Consider the following 24884-nt stretch of genomic DNA (forward strand, 5'->3'; position numbering starts at 1 on the left):
ATGCTTGAAGTAGTCCACCATAGAGTACCCATTTTAAAATATGCGTTCTTGGGTTGTGGGTGATGCTGGTTCGGCTTGACATTATTGCCCATCCATGATTACCCTTGAGAAGGTGGTGCTGAGCCATCTTTTTGGATGGCTGCAGTCCCTGAGCTGTAGATGTACCCTACTGCGGTCAGGAAGGGAATTCAAGGATTCTGACCTAGGGACAGTGTTGCAGAACTTGCACTTTAATTTGAATACAAGGGAGCATGGATGGCAAGGTGGCACAGTCTTAGCACTGCTGCCTCACAGCACAATTCCTGGCTTGGGTATCTGTCCAGAGTTTGCATGTTCTCCCCGTGTCTGTGTGGGTTCGTACTCGTTAGAGTTTAGAAGAATGAGGGGAGATCTCATTGAGACGTATAAGATGATGAATGGGATGGATAGGATAGAGGTGGAGAGACTCTTCCCGCTCAAAAAAGACAGTAGGACTAGGGGGCACAGCCTCAAGATAAAGGGGAGGCGGTTTAGAACGGAGTTGAGGAGGAACTTCTTCACTCAAAGGGTGGTGAATCTCTGGAATTCTCTGCCCGTTGAAGTGGTGGAGGCTGCCTCACTAAATATTTTTAAGAAGCGGGTTGATGGGTTCTTGATGAGAGAGGGGATTAAGGGTTATGGGGAGAGGGCGGGAATGTGGAACTGAGCCACGACAGATCAGCCATGATCTTATTGAATGGTGGGGCAGGCTCGAAGGGCTAGATGGCCTACTCCTGCTCCTATTTCTTATGTTCTTATGTTCTTAGGTGCTCCAGCTTTCTTCCACGGTCCGAAAGACATGCTGGTTAGGTGCATTGGCCATGCTAAATTCCCCCTCAGTGTACCTGAACAGCTGCCAGAGTAGGACGACTAGGGAATTTTCACAGTAACCTTTTTACAGTGTTAATGTAAGCTGACTCGTGACACTATTAAATAAAACAAACTGAACTACACTTAGGTATAGAATCCCTACAGTGATGAAGGAGATCATTTGGCCCCATTGAGTCTGCGCTCATACTCTGACAGAGTATCTTACCCCGGCCCTCTCCCCCACCCTATCCCCGTAACCCTATACATTTAACATGGCTAATCCACTTAACCTAACATCCTTGGACTGTGAGAGGAAACTGGAGCACTTGGGAGAAACTTGTGTTTTTAGAGTTATCCTCTTGCTGTGCATTGCACATTCTGATTGGTTAATGTTTATTCTGTGGCCTATAAACAAAAACTATGCATACCTAAACGTCTTTCATCTTGTTTTCTAATGTTTACAGATGATATTGTCACTTACTGCCACTTTCAGGACTATTATTTTAAAAAATTGAATGTGACATTTTTAATAAAAATTTGCGGTGCGGGTTTGCCAGCCGATGGTTGTGTTCCTCTTGTGTTCCAACTGGAATACTGAAAAAAAATTGCATCAGGCCGCACCACTTTGTCAAACGAAGCAATGATCATTGTTTAAATGTTGTTCAACATCCAGTAGGAAACACACGTGGGAGTTGCACACAGTGTTGCTTATCCTTTTATCCAGGGACATTTTTCTCATGCTTTTGCTTTTCAAATTTCCAATGTTGGACCTACTTAAATTCACACCAGCGATTGAAGGACAAGTTTAGGGCAAGCACCGAGAAGGAGATTCACAACCGCACATCTGGTTGCCAGAATCAAATGTCCACACCGGGACGGTGAACAACAGGGTACTGTAAAATAAACAAAAAAGAGAGCCATTGGGTGGGATTTTACAGCCTCGTTCAGGCAGGACCAGAAATTCATACCCAAGGTCAACAGAGATCTCCGTTGTCAAACCCGTGCCAATTTTGTGGCGGGCGAGATGGTGGCATTCTGGCCCACGGCCTTGAGTTCCTTGGAATAACACAACTGGGCAAGTTGCATGCTAAAGCCACACTGGTGTGGGACCTGAACTTTCCAATTTTAACTTACGCCATGGTTTTCTGGGAAACCAATTCACATCCCAAAAATTTGGATTGACCCACGCCCGGGATCATGATGTGCCCGGCCTGTAATGGTCGGCAGGAACTTTGGCAGGTAGTGCTATTTGGAACTTAGAGCAGACATCTCCTGTGGTGGAGCTCCGTCTGTGTGCCCGCTGATGCAGCTCCTCACCTGAAATGATAGTAAAGACGAGTGTGCCCAGCAGGCTAGCCATTACAGCTGCTTTCATTCTGTTCAACGTGGTGACACAGGTGGAAATGGGGAAGCGATGGCCTAGTGGTACTGTCGCTAGGTTATTAATCCAGAAACTCAACTAATGTTTTGGGGACCCATGTTTGAATCCCGCCACGGTAGATGGTGGAATTTGATTTCACTAAAAGAAATCTGGATTTAAGAATCGATTGATCTCTACGAAACCGTTGTTGATTGTCAAAAAAACCCATCTGGTTCGGTAATGTCCTTTCGGGAAGGAAATCTGCCGCCCTTACCTGGTCTGGCCTACATGTGACTCCACACCCACAGCAATGTGGTTGACTCTCAACTGATCTCTGGACAAGGGTAACTAGGAGTGGGCAATAAATGCTGGCCAACTAACAATGCCCCATGACCCACGAATGAAGAAAAAAGAATTGGGGGCACATCCAGAATGGTGTAAGCATCAGATGCTCACAGCTCTTAGCTGAGCTATCCAAAGCGACACAGCGGGCACAAGGGAAGTGATTAAAGGTGCAAAATACTCTCCAGATTCAGGAATTGCTTCTGTGGATTGGAAAGTTGCAAATATCGCTCCGTTATTCAAGAAAGATGAGGGAGAGGGGAAAAAAAAACCAGATTAATGCAATGCAGGCAGTTAACACCAACTGTGGGGAAGTCACATGAATCCATCATCACAGATGCAGGGATACATTTTCAGGTCCTGCCCACTGCAGGAATCGTTGCAGGTGGGACAGAAAATTGTTGCAAGGTCCATTGACCTTGGGTGGGACTTCCCAGTCTTAGAGCAGACCCAACTGGAAAATCCCACCCAGAGAGACTGGACCTTTGGGCAAGTGTCAGCTGATCATAGAGTGTCAGCTGATCATAGTGTCAGCTGATCAGAGAGAATCAGCTGATCATAGAGAGTCAGCATGGATTCGTGAAGAGTTGATCATATCTCACAAACCTGGCCGAATCTTTTCAGGGAAGCTCTTGCATGTTGGGCAGGGAAGTGCCATTGGATGTTGTCCGTATGAATTTTCCAGAACATGTTTAAACATGTTCTGCACAAGAGCACTTCAGCAATTATGCATGGAATTGGTGGAAACCTTGTGACCCAAGTCCATGATTAGTTGCGAGTGGGAAACAGAACATAGGATTAAACTTCTGTTCTCTAGTGAAGGTTTGTGACAAGTGGTATTCCCTTAAGGATCTGTTCAGGGGCCTCAGATTCTCACCATATATAGTAACATTCTAACAAATAGAAGGGAAATCATAGAATCCCTACAGTGAAGAAGGTGGCCATTCAGACCATCGACTTTGCACTGACTCTCTAATAGCACATCCCACTGTAGCCCTGTTCCCATAACCCCAATTATTTATCCTACTAATTCCCCTAACCCACACACCTTGGGACACTAGGGCAATTTACCATAGTCAGTCCATAAATAGTCAATCTAGCTTGCAGTAATCTCACTATCTCTCTGCACTCTATCTCTCTCTGAGTACTCATTATCCCTATTCTCTGTCTCTCTCAGTAATCTCAGTATTTCTGTGTAGTCTATCTCTCTCTCTCAGTAATCTCTCTAACTCACCCTATTCTACCTCTCCCAGTGCTCTCGTTATCTCGCTGCACTCTTTTGTTCTCAATTCCCTGTTCTATCTGTCTCAGTTCTCTGTCTGACTCCTCTCAGCACTCTGTTGCTGACCTCTATCACTCTCCTCCCCTCAGTATGACTCTCCTTCAATGCCTCTTCATTCGTATTATTTCCAGTTGATGAGGAACACATTCCTTTATCTTTTAAATCTGCTCATTACACTTTGTCTCAGCCCTTTCTGCTAGCAATCTGTTTTCTTTGTTAATGTCCTCTAATTTTCTGTTAATTTTATTTTCTCTGATAAATGCTTGTGACTATTTTACTTTCTCTGTTGGAATGCTGTATTCTCTGTTAATGCTGTGTTTTGCTGTTAATTCTGTTTTTTCTGTAAAGATTCTGTTTTTTCCTGTTGTTATCCTTGTTAATGCTGTGTTTTCCATACTGTTTCTCACCCGTAAAGCTCTGTCTATACTACCCTTCCTCTGTTGTGGCATGAATTAAATGATATGGAATAAATAACATAAAGTACTGGTGTACATGAAAGCCATTAGTCCATTTCTGTACTGGCTAGTCTCATTTTAAGAAGCAAGCTTTCTGGAATTTTCCAAGAGGTGAACAGTGCACTGGTTATTGATAAATATCCACTTTTGGTTTCCTAGAATGTAGGCAGCAGATTTCGAAACTATGAATGTTGCTTTCAGTTCATTTGCAACACAAGCAAAGAAGAGATCAGGAGTAACGATTTCCTTCTCACTCCACCTCAAGCAGGCCAAGCGTGACTTCCTGTACACCCATTCACTTGGGATGACATGGTGGCACACTGGTTCGCACTGCTGCCACGCAATGCCAGGGACCCTGGTTCAATTTCTGGTTTGGGACACTGTGTGCAGAGTCTGCACATTCTCCCTGTGTCTGCGTGGGTTTCTTCTGAGTGCTCCAGTTTCCTCCCACAGTCTGAAAGACGTGCTACTTATGTGCATTGGCCATGCTAAATTCACCCTCAGTGTACCCGAGCAGGCGCTGGAGTGTGGCGACCAGGGGATTTTCGCAGTAACCTCAGTGCAGTGTTAATGTAAGCCTACCTTGTGACACTAATAAATAAGCTTAAAACTTAAACTTGATCAAAGGTGCCAACTTCATCCTCGCGTTGCTAACCCTGCAGTGTCCCGGAATTTGAGGATAACCTCAAATTGCCACAAGAGGAACAGGTTTAAGGTGCTAGGGAGTAGATACAGAGAGGTGTCAGGGATAAGTTTTTTACTCAGAGAGTGGTGGATGCCTGGAGTGGGCTGCCAGCAACGGTGGTGGAGGCGGATTCGATAGGGTCTTTTAAGAGACTTTTAGATAAGTACATTGAACTTAGTAAGATAGAGGGTTATAGGTGAGCCTAGTAATCTCTAAGGTAGGGACATGTTCGACACAACTTTGTGGGCCGAACAGCCTGTATTGTGCTGTAGCTTTTCCATGTTTCTATGTAAACCTGCCCAGGCACCATGTGAGCAAAACCCAGGTGTAAAATCGCATGTACTTCATTAAACTTTAAAAAAAAAATGCGAGTTTAGTAAAAGATCAGCGGTGCGACTCAGCAGGGCAGGTCAGTTGCTGGGGGTCACATGATGAAATCTCTGGGCATACATCCAACCAGAGTTGGCAGTGCCCACGCAGCTGCCATGCTCAGTCTCAACAGGAGCACGAGAGTGCAATAGATTAGACATGTCAGCTGTGGGGAGGGAAGAGGCAGGAGAGGGAGGACGATGGGGGAAACATTCTTGCCTATCCTTGCCTGCAATGACATAGTTGGTGGAGTGGGTGAAAGTTTACAAGACAAATTCAACAGCCATAAGGGCAATGAAGCAAGTTTAGTTATTAGTGTTACAAATAGGCTTATATTAACACTGCAGTGAAGTTACTGTGAAAATCCCCTAGTCACCACCCTCCAGCACCAGTTCGGGCACACTGAGGGAGAATTTACCCTGGTCAATCCACCTAACCAGCACGTCTTTCAGACTGTCGGGAGGAAACCGGAGCACCCGGAGGAAACGCACGCAGACATGAAGAGAATGTGCAGACGCCACACAGACAGTGGCCCAAGCTGGGAATCGAACCCAAGTCCCTAATGCTGTGAGGCAACAGTGCTAACCACTGTGCCAACAAGCTGCAATCGACTCACGTCATTGCAACTTTCCCTCACAGGACAAGGTCAGGCCATCACTGTCAGTGTTTATGCGTCTATGAGAAAATATCCTGAAGAGATGAAAGATAGATTTTATGAGCGAGAATCTTGATTGCTGCAGTGCGAAGATCAGACAAATTCAACATGCTTGGTGATTTCAATACCAAAGTTGACATAGGCCATCGGATCTGCATGGGAGGGAGTTTACCCTGAAAAATGGAGATGATCACAACAAGAGCAATGGCCTCGTATTCAGTAGAATCACATACAGTGTAGAAGGAGGCCTTTTGGCTCATCGATCCTGCACCAACCACAATCCCACCCAGGGCCTATTCCTGTAACCCCACATATTTAACTTGCTAATGCCCCTGACACTAGGGTCAATTTAGCCTAACCCACACATCTTTGGACTGTGGGAGAAAAGCAGAGCACCCAGAGGAAACCCACAAAAATACAGGGAGGATGTGCAAACTCCACACAGACAGTGACCCGAGGCTGGAATTGAACCTGGGTCCCTGGTGCTGTGAGGCAGCAGTGCTAACCACTGTGTCACCGTGTCTCCATATTCATGGAGATGGGTGCAGAGCATATCTCTCCTCATTACCAACACTCTGTTCCACCTGCCAAACTATAGTAAAACATCTCGGATGCATCCTTGCTGTAAGAACCACATTATTACCCAAAGGAAGGATAAGCAGGGCATTAGGACGCATAATACAACACTGCAGTGGGGATCCATGCCCAGGCATTAGCCTGAGGAATTACAGAGTTGCTGCAGAAAAAATAGTTAAACATACTTCAGAACTGAATTTGCTGGCAAATATTCATAACACGGAGTAATGATGCAGGAGTGCTCCTGTTTATCATTTATGGTCTCCTTGCTGCCAATAATAAGGGGATAGTCACTGAATGTATTCTGCACTTAACACACTGGGGGATATAAAATGGAATGGCTAAGGCTGAGGCATGACTGTTTTCTTCTCTAATGCACATGTATAACCCTCATTAGTGCCACCTATTTCCAGCTAAAGTAAACATTGATTCCCAATATTTTCATAACATTTTGTTTACCATGGAACCAGGCTCAGCGTTATCTCTTGTGATTTTTATTCAGCATTCTTTCTTGGTTATAACCTGTCAGAAAAGAGGGCAGGGGTAAGAAGGGGTGATGGGGGTGGGTAAGGAAAGTAAAATGGTCAAAGCCTGTCTGCGTGGCACTGAAATACCTCAATAGCTACTGATTGGATTGCTGTACTCCTTTTACACATCACAGGCATCTATTATTACGGCTGTAATACTGATAATGTCAACTGACGTGTGAAGGCTGCAAAGGAAGGAGCTGGATTTGTCTGGCAGCATATGGAGCATAGTGAACAGTGAAGGAAGTTATCTCCAATTGCAATGGGATCTTGATCAATTGGGCCAGTGGGCTGACAAATGGCAAATGGAGTTTAATTTAGACAAATACGAGGTGATGTATTTTCGTAGATTGAACCAGGGCAGGACTTACTCAGTTAATGGTAGGGCGTTAGGGAGAGTTACAGAACAAAGAGATCTAGGAGTACATGTTCATAGCTGCTTGAAAGTGGAGTCACAGGTGGATAGAGTGGTGAAGAAGGCACTCGGCATGCTTGGTTTCATCGGTCAGAACATTGAATACAGGAGCTGGGACGTCTCGTTGCAGTTGTACAAAACATTAGAACATAGAACATTACAGCGCAGTACAGGCCCTTCGGCCCTCGATGTTGTGCCAACCATGGAACCAATCTAATGACCCTCTAACCTAAACCATTCCAATGTTATCCATATGCCTATCCACTGACCATTTGAACGCCCTTAAAGTTGGCGAGTCCACAACTGCTGCAGGCAGGGCATTCCACGACCTTACTACCCTCTGAGTAAAGAACCTACCTCTGACATCTGTCCTATAATTATCACCCTTCAATTTAAAGCTATGTCCCCTTGTGTTAGCCATCACCATCCGAGGTAAAAGGCTCTCACTGTCCACCCTATCCAATCCTTTGATCATCTTGTATGCCTAAAACTTGGACTACTGTGTGCAATCCTGGTCACCTTATTATAGAAAGGATATTATTAAACTAGAAAGAGGGCAGAAAAGATTTACTAGGAAGCTACCGGGACTTGATGGATTGAATTATAAGGAGAGGCTGAATAGACTGGGACTTCTTTCTTTGGAGCGTAGGAGGCCGAGGGTGACCTTATAGAGATCTATAAAACAATGAGGGGCATAGACAAGGTAGATAGTCAATATCTTTTCCCAAAGGTAGGAGAGTCTAAAACTAGAGGGCACTGATTTAAGATGAGAGGGGAGAGATACAAAAGTGTCCAGAGGGGCAATTTTTTCACACAGAGAGTGGTGAGTGTCTGGAACAAGCTGCCAGAGGTAGTAATAGACGCGGGTACAATTTTATCTTTTAAGAAGCATTTAGATAATTACATCGGTACAATGGGTATAGAGGGATATGGGCCAAACACAGGCAATTGGGATTAGCTTAGGGATTTTTGAAAAAAAGGGCGGCATGGACAAGTTGGGCCGAAGGGCCTGTTTCCATACTGTAAACCTCTATGACTCTATGACTCAATGAGCAGGGCAAAGGTGCACATGAGAATGTGTGCATGAGGACAACCTTTCAACCATAGCACTGACAAAGAAGGAATAGCACTGATCTGCATGACATCATCCTTAAATAGTCTGCATTTCTTTTCTGATTTCTATTAGTCTGCAAGTGCTTAGAGACCTGTCAACTCTCCAGTAATAACAGACCTGACAAGGTGAATTAAGAGCAAAGAACAAAGAAAATCACAGCACAGGAACAGGCCCTTTGGCCTTCCAAGCCTGCACAGACCATGCTGCCCGACTGAACTAAAACCCCCTGCCCATCCGGGGACCATATCCCTCTATTCTCATCCTATTCAATGTATTTGCCCACATGTCCCTTAAAAGTCACTATTGTATCTGCTTCCACTACCTCCCCCGACAGCAAGTTCCAGGCATCCACCATCCTCTGTGTAGAAACTTTCCTCGTACATCTCTTTTAAACCTTGCCCCTCGAATCTTAAACCTATGCCCCCCCCCCCCACCCCAGTAATTGACTCTTCCACCCTGGGAAAAATCTTCCATATCTCTGACGTAACTGCATTCGAGAAGAGACTGAACAATGTATTCACTTTTATTTGTGTGAAGAGGAGACGATGCACACTCAACTCCACCAGTTATGCTGGGGTAGCTATTGAAGTCTATTGGCGTAGCTTAGGGGAGGTGGTGGCGTCGTGGTACTTGCTCTAGTAATCCAGACACAGGGTAAGGCAGATGGTGAAATTTAAATTCAATAAAAATCTGGAATTAAAAGTCTAATGATGACCATGAAACCATTGTTTATCGTCCCATTTGGTTCACGAATGTCTTTTAGGAAAGGAAGTCAGGCCATGTGACTCCACCCACAGCAACGTGGCTGACTCTTAACTGCCCTCTGAAATGGCCTAACAAGGCGCTCAGTTCAAGGGCAATTAGGGACGAGCAGCAAAGTTTTCCAGCAAAGTCATTCCCGTGAAAGAATAAAGAAAACTCTGTTGACTTCAACAGAAATGAAAAATGGGAGAGATGCAAACTGGACTCTGACTTTTACACCATCATTCAGAATAAAGATCCATGTCCCTGTGATTAGATGTAGTGACGGGTCCAGTGATGAATTGATCACATTTCTCAGCTGTGAAAATCACAAGGTTAGAGCAATGTGGGGGCGGGGTGGGGGGGGGGGGGGTGGGGGTGGGGCGTGGGGGATTGCAACATTATCAACCGGATTGTTTGTGGGGATTTCTGACATTTACTGCATTCAAAAGGAAACCGAACAAATATTTGATTGAGGGGAATAAGAGTTTTGTAGAATCTTTTTGAATTGAAGCCATTGTTGCAAATGCAGCGGCCAACCTGCGTCCAGTAAGGCCATGCGAACTATGTGGCCATGGTCAGATAATCTGCTTTAGTGAAAGCAGTTGAGGATTAAATATTTGGGCACCAGGAAGAACTGCTCCAAGCTTCTTCAAGATAATGTCACGAGATCTTCAGTGAACCTGCAGATGAGGCCTCAGTTAAACTCTTATTTAAAAGATGTTGGCTGGAATTTTCCAGCCAGTCACGCCAGGGGGGTTTTCCGGTCCCGCTGCAGTGAATGGAGATTCGCCTGAGTGCCAAACTCCGCGACCTCACTTGCAGCGACAGCAGCAGGCGTGAACAGCCAGAAGATTCCGTTAGTTATCTCTGAAGGTGTTGCACTTCCTCAGTGCTTCATTAGACTGTCGGTTTAGATTCTATGTTGGAGAATCACCCATAACTTCAAGAAGCAGGAAGAGGGACAGGGTTCCGTGTTTGACTTCTGGACAGCACTTAAGTCTCAGCCAGGTTGAGAGGAGAGGGAGGTGACAAATGCCTCAATTTAATGAGGGACAGATGTCCATAGCCCCAAAATTTCTAGGTGTTCTGTTCTGTCAGAACAAGTGTGATGGAGTGGAATCCTTATGTGACTATGCCTAAGCCAGAAATCACCTCCCTCCCACCATATCACACTCCTGCTAAATCACCACATGCCATATCACCTCCCCAGCATATCACCCCCACCGCCATATCACCATATGCCAAATCACCTCGCCCCCACCATATCACCCACCTGCCATATCAACCCCCCTGCAATATCACACACCTGCCATATCACTCCCCCCGCCATATCACCCCCTGCCATAACACACCCCCCCACCATATCACGAACCTGCCATATCACCGCCCCCCCAAGCCATATCACATCCCTGCCATATCACTCCCCCCGCCATATCACCCCCTGCCATAACACACCCCCCACCATATCACGAACCTGCCATATCACCCCCCCCCAGCCATATCACATCCCTGCCATATCACTCCCCCCCACCATATCACCCCCTGCCATATCACACCTCCCACCATATCACCCACCTGACATATCACTTGCCCCCCCCCACCCCACAATCTTCCTGCATCCAAAATCAAAAGCACAGAAGGAGGTCATTCTTCCTATTGAATTGTTTCACTTCACACGTCCCTACAATAAATTTAATCTGCCACATGTCTTCCCGTCTATGTCCTCCTGAAATGTATTACCATAATTTACTACACTGTTCACTTGGATTGGAACATTTGCAGTTGATTTCTGTCAGAGTTGCCACTCAACTGACAAAGGAGGTTTGTCTGGGTGAGTCTCTGAAGTAAGTTCTCCTCTTCAGTAAATCTTCTCTCAATAAAACACTGGGGCATTTTTGGAAAGGTCATTGATCTCTTCTGGGATTCCTAGTAAAAGAAAGGTTGTGGCCTCAGAATACTTTCAGCAGTACTCACCCAAGCCTTTCATTCAGACATGTCTTGGGTGGCTTGGGAACTCTCCCCACGACATGCCCCAAGACTCCCCTTGTGGAACATAATGAACCAACAGATGCTGATATAAGGGACATCTCCAGCCTTTCGATTTCAAGGCCAGAATCCCTGCCCTTGTTTTATTTCTGCATATCAAAAATATCTTTCATTTGAACAACTCTCTTTTGATTTGAACAGGAATCAACCAGAACAGTACAGGCTTTAAAGAAGGGAGAATGTGATTGATAAATTTTGATGCCAAGGTCACACAAGTCTAGACAGGGTTGATTTCTGTAGAAATATGCCTGTTGCAGCTCATTCTCAAAGCACTTATTTCCATTTCAGACTCCTGCCTCATAAATATTCCAGAAAGTTATCGGGCGCAACAAGAACCTGGTGCTGCTAACACTTCTAAAATCAAAGTTAATTGAATTTGCAAATGTCACTGCTTGGCTAAGTGTTACTTGCAGTTGTACAAAGAAGAAAGTACGATATATCTAACGCAATTTGTTTAAAGCATTGAATTACATAGAATTTTCAGCGCAAGAATCAGCCACTTGAACCCTCCCAATTGCCCCCCTCGTCCTGATGTGAGTTCATCACAAGCCTTCTCCCTTCATCTAACTCTATCAATATATCTGCAGTGGCAATAGTTAAGGTGATCTGTGTTTGATTGTGTTAGTCTGCTGACTGATCTGTGTTCACTGTGCTTGATTGATTAAGTCTGGGAGCTAAAGCAAATAAAAGCTTCAGAGCCAGAACTGTAATTGAGTGTGTAACAATCCTGAGATACTTTAAATAAGTAAAATAAATGTGTTGTAGACTTAGAATTACTTTCATCTCTCCATTGCTGTGAGATAAATCAGATATAAAATATATAATAAACCAGAAAAAATAGAACAATATTCTTCTATGACTTTTTCCCTCATATTTTTTATCTGGCTTTCTTTTAAATGCATCAATGATACGCACTTCTGATAATAAGTTGCAATTCTAACCATTCACTGGATAAAAACATTCTTCCTTAATTCTTTATTAGATTTATTAGTATCTGCCTTATCCTACGGTCTCCATAGTCCCAGGGAAGTGATGGCCTTTTGGTATTGCTGCTAGACCAGCAATCTAGCAACTCAGCTAATGTCTTGGGATCCTGGATTCAAATCCTGCCACGGCAAACGGTGGAATTTGAATTCAATTAAAAAAAAAGCCTGGAATTAAGAATCTACTGATGACCATGAAACCATTGTCGATTGCCGGGAAAAAGCCATCTGATTCACTAATGTCCTTTAGGGAAGGAATTCTGCTGCCCTTAGCAGGCCTGGCCTACATGTGACTTCAGAGCCACAGTAAGGTGTTTGGGAGCAGCTGTTTCCCTCAGCTGAAGGGTCAGTTACGAGGGGTCACAAGTTAAAAGTAAGGGGTGGGAGCTTTAGGGGGGATTTGAGGAAAAACCTTTTTACCCAGAGGGTGGCAACGGTCTGGAATGCACTGCTTAGGAGGGTGGTGGTGGAGGGATGCCTCACATCCTTTAAAAAAATACCTGAATGAGTACTTGATATGCCATAACATTCAAGGCCATGGGCCAAGCGCTGGCAAGTGGGATTAGGTGGGCAAGTCAGGGCATTTCATGCGTCAGTGCAGACTTGATGGGCCGAAGGTCATCTCCTGTGCTGTGGTATTCTGTGATTCTGTGACTCTCAACTGTCCTCTGAAATGGCTTAGCAATCCACTCAATTCAAGGACGATTAGGAATGGGCAATAAATGCTGGCCCACTCAGTCATGCCCATGTCCCATGAATGAATAAAAAAGGAATAAGTTTGGTGTCCCCAGCAGTGGAAAAAGAGTCTCTACATTTGAATTGCTTATTAAGAATAAATTGTCCCATCTCCCCAAAGGTTGAGTAATAATTAGATGATGTGTGAGTCACGTTGTCAATGAAGATTCTCTGATTTCTTATGTGACAGCTCTGGCAATATTTCAGAAGTATGTCTTTGGCTGTGAAGCAGTTTGAGACATCCAGAGTCCTGAGCAGGGCGGTGTGTTCTGAAAATGCAAGGCCATTTTTTTGTGTGCCTGTGTCTGAACTCTGTTGAAGTAGCAGATTTCAATCAGAGGGGTTGGTGGAGAGGGCTAAAATTTTCCTCAGTGCTCTAGACAAAAGAGAGAGAAGCTAGTGTTTGTGTGCCTATCAGGGAGGGCCCATAATCACCTCCAAAAGATTGGAATTCCCATTTCATGCTTAATATCAGCTTCTTTGAAATTTAGACCAGCCAGGCATGGACAGGCTCCAATCCCTTCTCCACTTCACCATTGTCGTAGATGGCCGACTGACTTGCAAATCTCATGCAGAGAGAATGGATACTTTGGTGAGCTACAGGAAGACCAAACATGGCCCATTTTGTCCAATCTGTGTGGCATTTTATGTGCTTGTGATAAACTAACATGGAGAATCCCTGATTGATTTCCCGGTGGGACTTGTAGAATGCAAGTTCCCAAGTTAATAGGTAATTACCTAAACAGGTAGAACTCGCACCCCAGAGTCCTTTATCAGGCAGGCCTCAAGCAGGTCAACTATTCTATCATCCCTGACGGGACTTGTGTACATGTACTATAGGCTTATGGTTTAACTTTTGCTGTACATACAACTTTTGCAGCAATAATCAACCCGAGTAAGATACCCTGTCAGAGAGTCAGTGCAGACTGTATGGGCTGAATGGCCTCCTCTGCACTGTAAGGATTCTATGAACCCGCTCATTCCAGGTTCCGATCTAGTTAAACCTTCTCTGCTTCAAACTTAGTTTTTTGTATAACAGAAAATAATTATTTCCAGCTGCAGTGAAACTTAGGTTACAAGAAATATCTTTATCTGAGGGGACTACTCTTTTGTCTTTTCCACGATGTACAGGAATTATCTGACTTGACTGTTGACCTTTTAAAGTGTCAGACAAACTCTCCAATTTGAAAAAGACAAATTGATAAATCCAGTCAAATCAGTGAGATCAGATAATAGGCAGGATTTTCCAGCCAGCTTCGCTACAAGAATGAAAATTCCCACCTAAGGTCAATGGACCTTTGCATGGTTCATCTCCTGCCCGCTACAATTCCCGTGACGGACGGGATGGTAAAATTCCACCCTAGGTGTTTACATCTGAATTAAGTAGTTTGGTGTCTTTCTGGGAATCGCTCAAACCAAAACCATTGCCTGGACAACTATTGAATGAGCATTGGCTTATTTTCTGAATGAAGGTGGTTTTAACACATTCCACGCCATGACAGAGCTAAGTGACCATACCAAACTAAACTGGATATAAAAATGTCTTTTTTAAAATCACTTTTTATAGTAAACAAAGTGAATCACTGAACATTGGGATAAATTTTACAGGATCCCATCAAACCTTCAGAGTTTTTAGATCAATGTCCCAGCTGAAATAGCAAAAGAGAATGTTAGGCTAACGTGTTAAGCTCTCGTGCAATAAAATTTTAGGGCTAATATGTTTTAGAATGAATCCTGTAGGAACAAATAGGGATTGTGCAATAATTCCTGCAAAAAACTCACTTTTGGAACAAATTCTACAGAAATCCTCAAACGTTTGGGACATAAGTTGTGTAAGGTATTGTGGGGGAATTTGTAAACCTGTGTTGAAGTATTTTGCAATGCAGCATTGGTTCATTAAAAGCCAGTGGAATGTCCCCCTGATTTTTCTTGTTCGTATTCTCCTCTGTTTTAGACCTATATGGAAGATCACCTGAGGAACAAAAACCGTCTGGAGAAGGAATGGGAAGCCCTGGCTGCTTACCAAGCTGAGCCGAACACCAGCAGCATCGCAGGCAGGGAAGAGAATGAAAAGAAGAACCGATCTCAGCTGGTGGTGCCATGTAAGTTATCTCCTCCCACTGTCACACAGCATAGCGGCAGAGGGAGGGGGAAAGAGATCTATTGAAAACACATAAAATTTTAAACTCAAACATCAATGACATAATAGATAGAAATCATGGGAAGGTTTCACCAAATAATTGTTGAAAAATATTGCAAAAGCAAGTGCTGAAAACACTTTTACCTGCTAACCAGGCTTTGTACCAGCCATTCCATTGAAACTTGGGCGGCACTGCTGTCTCATGGTTCGATTCCCGACTTGGGCCACTGTCTATACGGAATCTGCAGGTTCTCCCTGTGTCTGTGTGGACACAGCTTTCCTCCGAGAGCTATGGTTTCCTCCCACAATCTGAAAGTTGTGTTGGCTAGGTGCATTGGCCATGCTAAATTTTCCCTCAGTGTCATCCCAGAGTGCCAGATTTTCACAGTAACTTCACTGCAATGTTAATGTAAGCCTACTTGTGACACTAATAAATAAGCTTAAACTTTACTTTTAAGATCATTAAGAGCATTTTGAAGGGGAGAAAAGGCTCCAAAGAGATTTTTTTTAAAAGTGCAATTTCTAATTCAAAGCTTGGAATCAAATCTATACTCCTCGGAAGCGATGGCGCTGACTGTTTACATCTAGCACGCCCGCAATAAAGAAGCAGGTATGCTATCACTGCCAGGAGGTTTGTCCATTGGCCATACAGATCAGTGGCTGCAGAAACCCATAATTTTCCAAGTGTTAATTTTTCTCCCACTATGCTTGGCTGTTGGACAAGGCTTTAAATATCCTGCTTTTACTTTAATATAAAAGTATTCTTCACAGCTGATATGTTATTAATATGCCACTCCTTGCAATTAATTAACATTGTATATGATCAAAGCAGTGTTGGCTGTTTTAGCCGTCAGTTTTCTTCTTTGCCTCCTCTGTTGCCAAGAACAGGATTGTTCCTTCCCTCTCTGCAGAACTGTGACATCCGTGATTCTTTGGGAGATGTAGCAGCTGCAGATTGCTCCTGTAAATAGGAGTAACTAACTCACTTTATATAACCATGAAGTCGAAACCGCAAGTGCGAGTCATCCTCAACTAACCTATGGTAGCACAGTGGCACAGTGGTTGGCACTGCTGCCTCACAGTGCCAGGGACCAGGATTCGATTCCCGGCTTGGTTCACTGTCAGTGTGGAATCTGCACGTTCTCTCCGTGTCTGCATGGGTTTCCTCCGGATGCTTTGGTTTCCTCCTACAGCCCAAAAGACGTGCCAGTTAGGTACGTTGGCCATGCTAAATTCTCCAAACAGGTGCTGGAGTGTGGCGACTTGGGGATTTTCACAGTAACCTCATTGCAGTGTTAATGTAAGCCTACTTGTGACACCAATATAAAAAGAAATCCAATGCTTTTGGTTCAAATTGCTGGTATCTGGTGATTCCTGTGTGGCTCCACAGGTTACCACTGAGTTCATAAGAACATAAGAACTAGGAACAGGAGTAGGCCATCTGGCCCCTCTGGCTGCCCCGCCATTCAATAAGATCATGGCTGATCTTTACCTGGCCTCAGCTCCACTTAACTGCCCACTCACCATAAACCTTAATTCCTTTACTGTTCAAAAATTTATCTATCCTTGCCTTAAAAAAGTTCAGTCCAAGGTTCCCAAGATTATTCACAATGGAATTGTGCCACTATATTGATTCTTCCATTTTGGGGCCCCATTCGAGTCTGTCCAACCATAATATAAAGTGGGCAGAAGTGGGCCATTTGATCCATGGGGTCTGCCCTGCCATTCAATGAGATCATGACTGACTTCTTACAGTCAAAGCAAAGAAGTGGCATTAATTGTGAGCTATGACCCTGTTAACATGTGGGGCGTCCTGATGCAGCCCTCTTGATTAAGATCCACTATATTGGTCACTCCGGCTGGTGTCAAGTTAATTGATGGGGTGTGAAATGGAGGAGGGGGGCATGATTGCATTCTTCAACCCCCACCCCGCATTGATAGTGACTGGCATGTGACAGATACCTTCTCTGGCCATTTCTATTCAAAGGTGGCAACTAAGGTTGAAGCAGGCACTTTAGATACCGAGCGATAAGACCTTTTCAAAATGGTGGTGACCACATCATCAAGGTCGACAAGACAGTCGGGTTACTGTGACTCATTTTGAGGCCATTATCATCCCATTGCCACTGGATGACACAAGTCAAATTGACCAATCCTGCTCCCCCAGCTGTCAAAGAAACATAAGAAATGGGACCAACCCACATGTCCCATTAAGTTTGCTCTGCCATTCAACACAATCATAGCTGACCATCAGCCTTATCTCTGCCTTCCCACCCACTCCCCCTTCCCCTTGACTCCCCTAGAGAGGCCAAAAATCTGTCTGCCTCAGCCTTAGATATATTCAATAATGGAGCATTACAACCTTTTTGGGTAGGGAATTCGCAGGCCTATGAGTGAAGAAATGAGGGAAGTCCTTTATCCCGAGACTGAGCCGTCATGTTCTAGGTTCCACAGCCAGCGGAAACAATCTATTAGTGTCTACCCTGTCGAGCCCCTTCGGAATCTTGTATGTTTTAATAAGATCACCTCTCAAACTCCAGAGAGTACAGGCCCAATTTCATCACAAGAGAACCTGCCCAGCCCAAAGACCAATCTAGTGAACACTCATTGCACTGCCTGCAAGCTAAGTATATAAGAAAACAAAACTGCAAGTAGCATTCTAGATGTGCTCTCTAGAGCTTTATAAAAAAAAAGGCAAGACTTCCTTACTCTTGTAGCCCAATCGGCATATAATAAAGGGCAACATGTCATGTAGCTTCCTAATTGCTTGCTGTACCTGCAAGGTAACTTGAGATGTTCAGTGTACAAGCGCACCAAAGTCCTCTGAACCTCAAGACATTTTAAGTCCTTTAAAAAAATGTTCTGCTTCTCTATTCATAACCTCACACTCTCTCTCTTTGTACTTTACCTTCCACGTTTTTGTCCGCTCATTCAACATCTCTATATCTCTTTGCAGCCTCTTTGTATCTTCCTCACAGCTTACTTTCCCACCTAACCTTGCATTCTCAACAAACTTAGATAGAACACTCTTGGTCTCCTCGGCCTGCCTTTTTGCTCCCAGGTTAGAAGTGCAGAGTCAGGAAATTTCCCAGATCCGCAAGCCAACTGGAAGAAAAATGCCTGAGGTTGGATTCTTTGTCTTCTACTGTCTGGATGCAAGAATACCAAATTTCAAAGGCAACAACAATTTATACTGCATGAGAAAAGGGTGCTGATTGTTTGACAAGTAAACTGATTATTCAAGGCATTGTCAGAGGGAATGGACTGGGTAACAGTTGAAATTGAATTTGATTTAATGTTGTCATATGTATTAGTATACAGTGAAAAGGATTCTTTTTTGCGCAAAATACAGACAAAGCATACCGTTCATAGAGAAGAAAGGAGAGAATGCAGAATGTTGCAGTCATGGAATAAAGTTTTAGAAGCGTAGAAAAGAGTAAAAGATAGAATTAGCGGGGATGCTGGGCACAGCTTGCAAGAAGGCACCATGTTCTGATGCTATCTTGAAACTTATTCCCCCAAACTTTTGATTAAATTCAAAAAACGCAAGCCAAGTCTGATTCACTGAGGTGTTGCCATGGTGAATGGACAATGGAACAGTTGTGCCCCATGCTTTTGTTTAATTGAAAAGATACATTGCCTGGACATATTCTTTCTGTTTGCAGAGGACAGGGCCCTGCTTATGAATACATATAGTTTTTAGCAAGCCCAACTAATAATCTTAAATTAGTGTTCGCATGGTTCTTAGCACACTCGGTAATCAGTAAGTGATGTCCAATCATAGAATCACATCTAACGTTGAACACTATGGGTGGGGATTTTCTGGCTGCACTCGCCCCAAGACCAGAAATGCCCACCCAAAGTCAATGGACCTTTGCATGGTCGCCCTGCCTGCTACAATTCCTGTGGAGTACGGAACTGGAAAATTCCACCCTATGTCCTGAGTTTTGCAAACATTGGCTGATTGAGTACAGTCAGCACACTGTCTGCTGTGAAAAGCCGAAGGGACGTGGAATGATCCCTAACTGAACCTTCTACTCTTTGCATATCTTCAAGACGTGGATGATAATTTACTACATCTGAATCTATGGCTGCACATAAGAATTTCCTTACAAACTTTAATAGGCTTCATCACACTTTTGAATTCACTTGTGAAATGGCGGAGGTAAATGAGTTCCCCCTCCTTGACGTAGAGGCTGAAACATCCATGATTGTGTTTTTCACTACTGTTTACTGTAAGCCTTCCCTCTCTGTCAATATACACATCGACATTCCTACATCTCCAAATGCTATAAAACTGGCCTTACTGGCAACCTCGTAAGTGGGGCCCCAGACATTTGTTCACTGTGCAAGCTTGATGCTGAGATCGGGCACACTACCTCAGTCAGTTCATTGCCCACACAAAAAACAGAAAAATGCTGGAAAAATCTCAGCAGATCTGACAGCATCTGTAGAGAGAGAATAGAGCCAATTTTTCGAGTCTAGATGACCCTTTGTCAGATCTCAGGTCATTGCTTACTGTACAAAGAACAAAAAAAAATTACAGCACTGGAACAGCTCAGGGCTCTTCAGCCCTCCAAACCTGTGCCAACCATGTTGCCCAACTGAACTAAAACCCTCTACTCTTCCGGGGACCATATCCCCCTATTCCCATCCTAGTCATGTACTTGTCAAGACACCCCTTAAAGGTCACTACCATACCAGCTTCCAGTGCCTCCCCTGGCAATGAGTTCTAGGCACCCACCACTCTCTGTGTAAATAATCTGCCTCATACATCTTCTTTAAACCTTGTCCCTCGCACCTTAAAATTGGCAAGTCATATTGCAGCTTTATAGAACCTTAGTTAGGCCGCACTTGGAATATAATGTTCAACTTTGGTTGCCACACTACCGGAAGGATGTGGAGGCTTTGGAGAGGGTACAGAAAAGATTTACCAGGATGTTGCCTGGTAAGGAGGGCATTAATTATGAGGAGAGGTTGGAGAAACTTGGTTTGTTCTCACTGGAATGACAGAGGTTAAGGGGTGACCTGATCAAAGTCTACAAGATTATGAGAGGCATGGACAGAATGGATAGTCAGAAGCTTTTTCCCAGGGTGGAAGAGTCAATTACTAGGGGACACGGGTTTAAGGTGCGAAGGGCAAGGTTTAAAGGATATGTACAAGGCAAGTCTTTTACACAGAGTGTGGTTGGTGCTTGGAACTTGCTGTCGGGGGAGGTTGTGGAAGCAGGTACAATAATGGGTTTTAAAGGGCGTCTGGACAAATACATGAAAAGGATGAGAATAGAGGGATATGGTCCCTGGAAGGACAGGGGGCTTTAGTTCAGTCAGACAGCATGGTCGGCGCAGGCTTGGAGAGCTGTAATTTTCTTTGCTCTTTGTTCCACTGCTTTCAGTGGAATTTCCCATTGATTCCACCCCACAGAAAACCGTGACGGGGGTAACATCATCAGTGGGACTGGAAGATCCTGCTGGCGTGAACAGTCAGAGAATTTCGACCTACATTTATCCACATATAGGACTCTGTTCTCTGCCAGTGGAAAGGAGAACGCGTCCAAGCATTGTGGATGAATTTTCCCATCCTGCCTGCCACGGGAATCGTAGTGAGTAGGAGCAGACACTGCAAAGGTCCGTTAACCTCAGACTGGAATTTCTGGCCTTGGGACAAGCACAGCTGGAAAATCCCGCCCTGTGTCTTTTTCCATTGAATAACGGATGTTCCTTAGTGCATTCTCCATGGCAAGACACCTCAACTAATCATAGTCCACTTGCTAATCAATCAGTATTCTTGGCAGCATGGTGGCACAGTGATTAGCACTGCTGCCTCACAGCAACTGGGATCTGGGTTCGATTCCCGGCTTGGGTCACTGTGTGGAGTTTTCACATTTTCCCAATGTCTGGGTGGGTTTCCACCGGGTGCTCCAATTTCCTTCCACATTCTGAAAGACACACTGGTTAGGTGCATTGACCCGAGCAAGCAACTAGGGGAATGTCACAGTAACTTCATTGCAGTGTTAATGTAAGCCTTAGTTGTGACTAATAAATAAACTTTACTTCTTTTTCTTTTATCTCAGACAATACAAATTGTTGTTGTTTTTGAAATTTGTGCCTCTCCCAATGAGTGCAAGACATGGAGCTTCACTACCCTGTCTCTTTTTTTCAGCAGCTATGTACTAGTAACAATCCCTCCTTCTGACATATTTAATGTTTTCCTTTTTACAGATGACCACTCCAGAATAACACTGAAAATTGAATCAAGTCATTCGAATTCAGACTACATCAACGCAAGCCCCATTGTAAGTACCCGCTCTGTACCAAATGCCACCAGGCCCTTTACAACCTGCTTTATTCGTTTTATTAAGAACAACAATGAAACTTTGAAAATAATTCATCACAGGTCATTTTCACCTTCAGTGCATAAAAGGCAACCTGACGGAGAGAATCAGGCGCCCATTATACATTCTGTCGCATGGGCTCGAACATTGGGCAAGTTCTGTAATGGGCAGGTGACCCGCCATGCCAGTTTACTTCTATGTGTGAATCACTCTTGGGTGCAACAGTGCATTTGGATCATACAGCATAGAATGAGGCCATTCGGCCCAACATTTAGGAAAAGAAGCCCATAAGAATTAGGTGCAGAAATAGGCACTTCAGCCCTTCGTGCTTGCTCCACCATTCAGTCAGATCATAACGGATCTCTCCCTGGTCTCAAATCCACCTCCATAACAGTTCCCCATATCCCTTTAAACCATTTTTAAAATCAGAAGTATATCTATCTCCACCTTAAAACCATTTAATGATTCCGCCTCCACCGGGCAGCAAGTTCCAAAAATTCACCACCTTATCTGGACCAAATTTTTTGAAGACGTTCCTCTCTCTTGTACTTTCTCATAGCCCTCTATTTATTTTCCTTTTCAAGCAGATGTCTTTTGAAAGTTACGGTTGAGTCTGTTACCATCGCATTTTCAGACAATATCAATGGAAATACTATGATGGTGATGATGTGGGAACAAACTGGGGACAATTCCACATTCCTACACTACCCACCGGGGAAAGTTGTTCTCATCGGAAACCAGAGTCCGAGTTACAGTCATTGTAGCAACAGTTCTCCAAGTTGTACTACCTGCAGGCAGCGTGGGTTTGTGGAATTGCTCCAATGTTTTCTTAGAAATATTTGTAATCCTTTATAATGTGGCTGCTTCAAAGTGTTTTTGCACATAATATTTGGGAGTGAATCAACCCCTGTCAATAATTTATGCCACAATGTGTTTCCAAGTTCAAAGCAGGAAATTCTGCTTTGCGATTCCATGCAAGTTTTTCATCCAAGCTCACACGGACTGGAGCTATACCACGCCTGTCTGCCATCAATGGGAGGCAACATTTCCAAGTTAACACACTTAATAGTCCAAATACCATCCAGCTGTGAGGAGAAAGCACAGCAACGTAATGGCTCCCTACATTTTCATTTGATTGTTTTATGAATTGAAAATGAAAACACAATAGCTTTGTCCTCTGCTGGCACTTTAGCTGTCAGCCGTGCCTCCGCTGGTGACACTGTTGCTCGTGAGTCAGAAGATTGTGAGTTCAAGCCCCCACCCCAAGACTTGAGCAGATAATCTAGACTGCCATTTTAGTATACCGAGGGTGTACTGCAGTGTTGAAGGTGCTGCCTTGTAGGTATCAAGCTGAGGCCCCATATGTTCTTGCAAGTGGATTTAAAATTTCCCATAGCATTAGTTGAAGAAGGAAATACAAGTTCTTCCTGGTGTTGATTTGGTTTGACATGTAATTGTCACATGTACTGGGATACAGTGAGAAGTATTGTTTCTTGCACGCTATACAGACAAAACAGATAGCCATTAGAGGATTTTCGCAATAACATCATTGCAGTGTTAGTGTAAGCCTACTTGTGACACTAATAAATAAACTTAAACTTAAAGTACATAGGGGAAAAGTAAAGGAAAGGGTGCAAAATATAGTGTTGCAGTTGCAGGTAAAGGGATCAGATTAATAAATGTTAGGATCATTCAAAAGTCTGATGACAGCGGCTGTTCTTAATTCTGTTGGTACATGTTCTCAGAATTTTGTATCTTTTAACTGACGGAAGAAGGTGTCCATGGGTTCTTGATTATGCTGGTTGCTTTCCCAAGGCAAGCTCAATGGATGGGAGGCTGATTTGTGTAATGGACTGGGCTACGTTCACAACCCTGTGTGCCAATATTGGGACATAACTAATATTTATCCCCTACTCAATCTCAGTAAAAACTGATTAAATGATCACTGTCACATTGCTGATGTAGGAGCCTTACTGTGCCTGAATTGTTACTGTGTTTCCTACACTCTAACAAAGACTTCACATCAGAAAATACTTCATTGGCTGTAAAGCACTTTGGGACATGAGGCTGTGAAACGGGCTCTGGAAATACAAGCCTTTCTTTTTTTGCTTTTTTTATTACAACATGTTTCCCAGTGTTTCTCTGAAACAGAGCTTTGCATACAGCGAAATAGTGACTCGGGATTTTGTTAAATGTTATAACAAAGGGAAATTATGGATGGAATTGGGTTCTTCTTGGACTGATCTTCTAATATTTCCATTGTACCATTTGAAGAAGGCCAAATGCAGAATTTGATGGACAAGCAATTCCCGCACCCTGCTCTATTTGTCTGATGGTATCAGGCTAGTTTGATTCTAGCCAGTTGCCAAGAAGGGAATTTAAAGTTCAACCTTTTTTTCAGGATCATGTCCTGGGTGAGGGCTATCTGCTCCGGAGAGTTGACAGGATTTACTGTATAGCTTGTTCTGATGGCCTGCGAACAAAATCTTACCAGTCGGCCAATTCAAATGGCCTCATGAAAACAGTGTGATAACCAACTTGCCTTCATTTTAGGTTTAGAATTGTATGGAATAACATTGTTTGTACAACACAAGAATGGATCACTCAGTCCAACTATCCCATGTTTGTACTTGTTAGGGACCAGATCAGAAACTCCAAGGTACGTTAGCTGAGACTTTAGCCTAGACCCCATTTTTTCATTTATTTTAGCAATAGTGTGAGCAAAGGTATTTCTTTCGAAGTTCTATTGACCCACTAGGAAGCTTTTCTTAAAACAAACTTTATTTAACAACACAGTTAAACTATAACAAAAAGAATTAGCATAAATTTTACCAATTGAAATAGTGAAACATGATAAATTATAATTCTTAACACAGAGCTATCTCTATTGTTCCAATTTATGCAATATCCCCATGGACACACATCCTTCTTCAGAATCAGTTAGCACAACAACAGATAGCCTCATGTGGGTGCTGCATTTCCAGCCTTTTAACACCTCTGGACAGATACAGAAAGACACCTGTTTTCTGACTCCCATATAGCTTCAAGACAAAGTTCCATCTCCAGCAGCAGAACTTCAGAGAAGGAGACATATTTTCTGGTAGAGCCCTGTCTCCAAATAAAGAGAAAGAGAGATACACACACACAGAGTTTCTTCTCTAAAGATTCCAAACAGCAATGGGGAGCTTATTTCTCTGTGTAAATCTAGTCCCGTCGCCTATCAACCTAATCAACCCTACTCAGAAAAACTTCAAGGGAAAACACTAAAATAGCAGAACTGCACTAGACCAGAT

At 43.7% G+C, this 24884-nt stretch overlaps 1 protein-coding gene across 1 annotated transcript in view; it reads left to right on the forward strand.

The window, feature by feature from the left end:
* The window catches only part of ptprn2 (protein tyrosine phosphatase receptor type N2), an 891364-nt gene that overhangs the window by 816388 nt on the left and 50092 nt on the right, over positions 1-24884 (forward strand). The window contains exons 15-16 of the mRNA XM_080212823.1: positions 15071-15218; positions 21479-21552. Coding sequence (XP_080068949.1) covers positions 15071-15218; positions 21479-21552 — 222 coding nt within the window. The remainder of the gene's footprint in view (positions 1-15070; positions 15219-21478; positions 21553-24884) is intronic.

The sequence above is a fragment of the Carcharhinus amblyrhynchos genome, chromosome 2, assembly GCF_965287045.1.
Source record: "Carcharhinus amblyrhynchos chromosome 2, sCarAmb.v2.hapA, whole genome shotgun sequence".
NCBI lineage: Eukaryota > Metazoa > Chordata > Chondrichthyes > Carcharhiniformes > Carcharhinidae > Carcharhinus > Carcharhinus amblyrhynchos.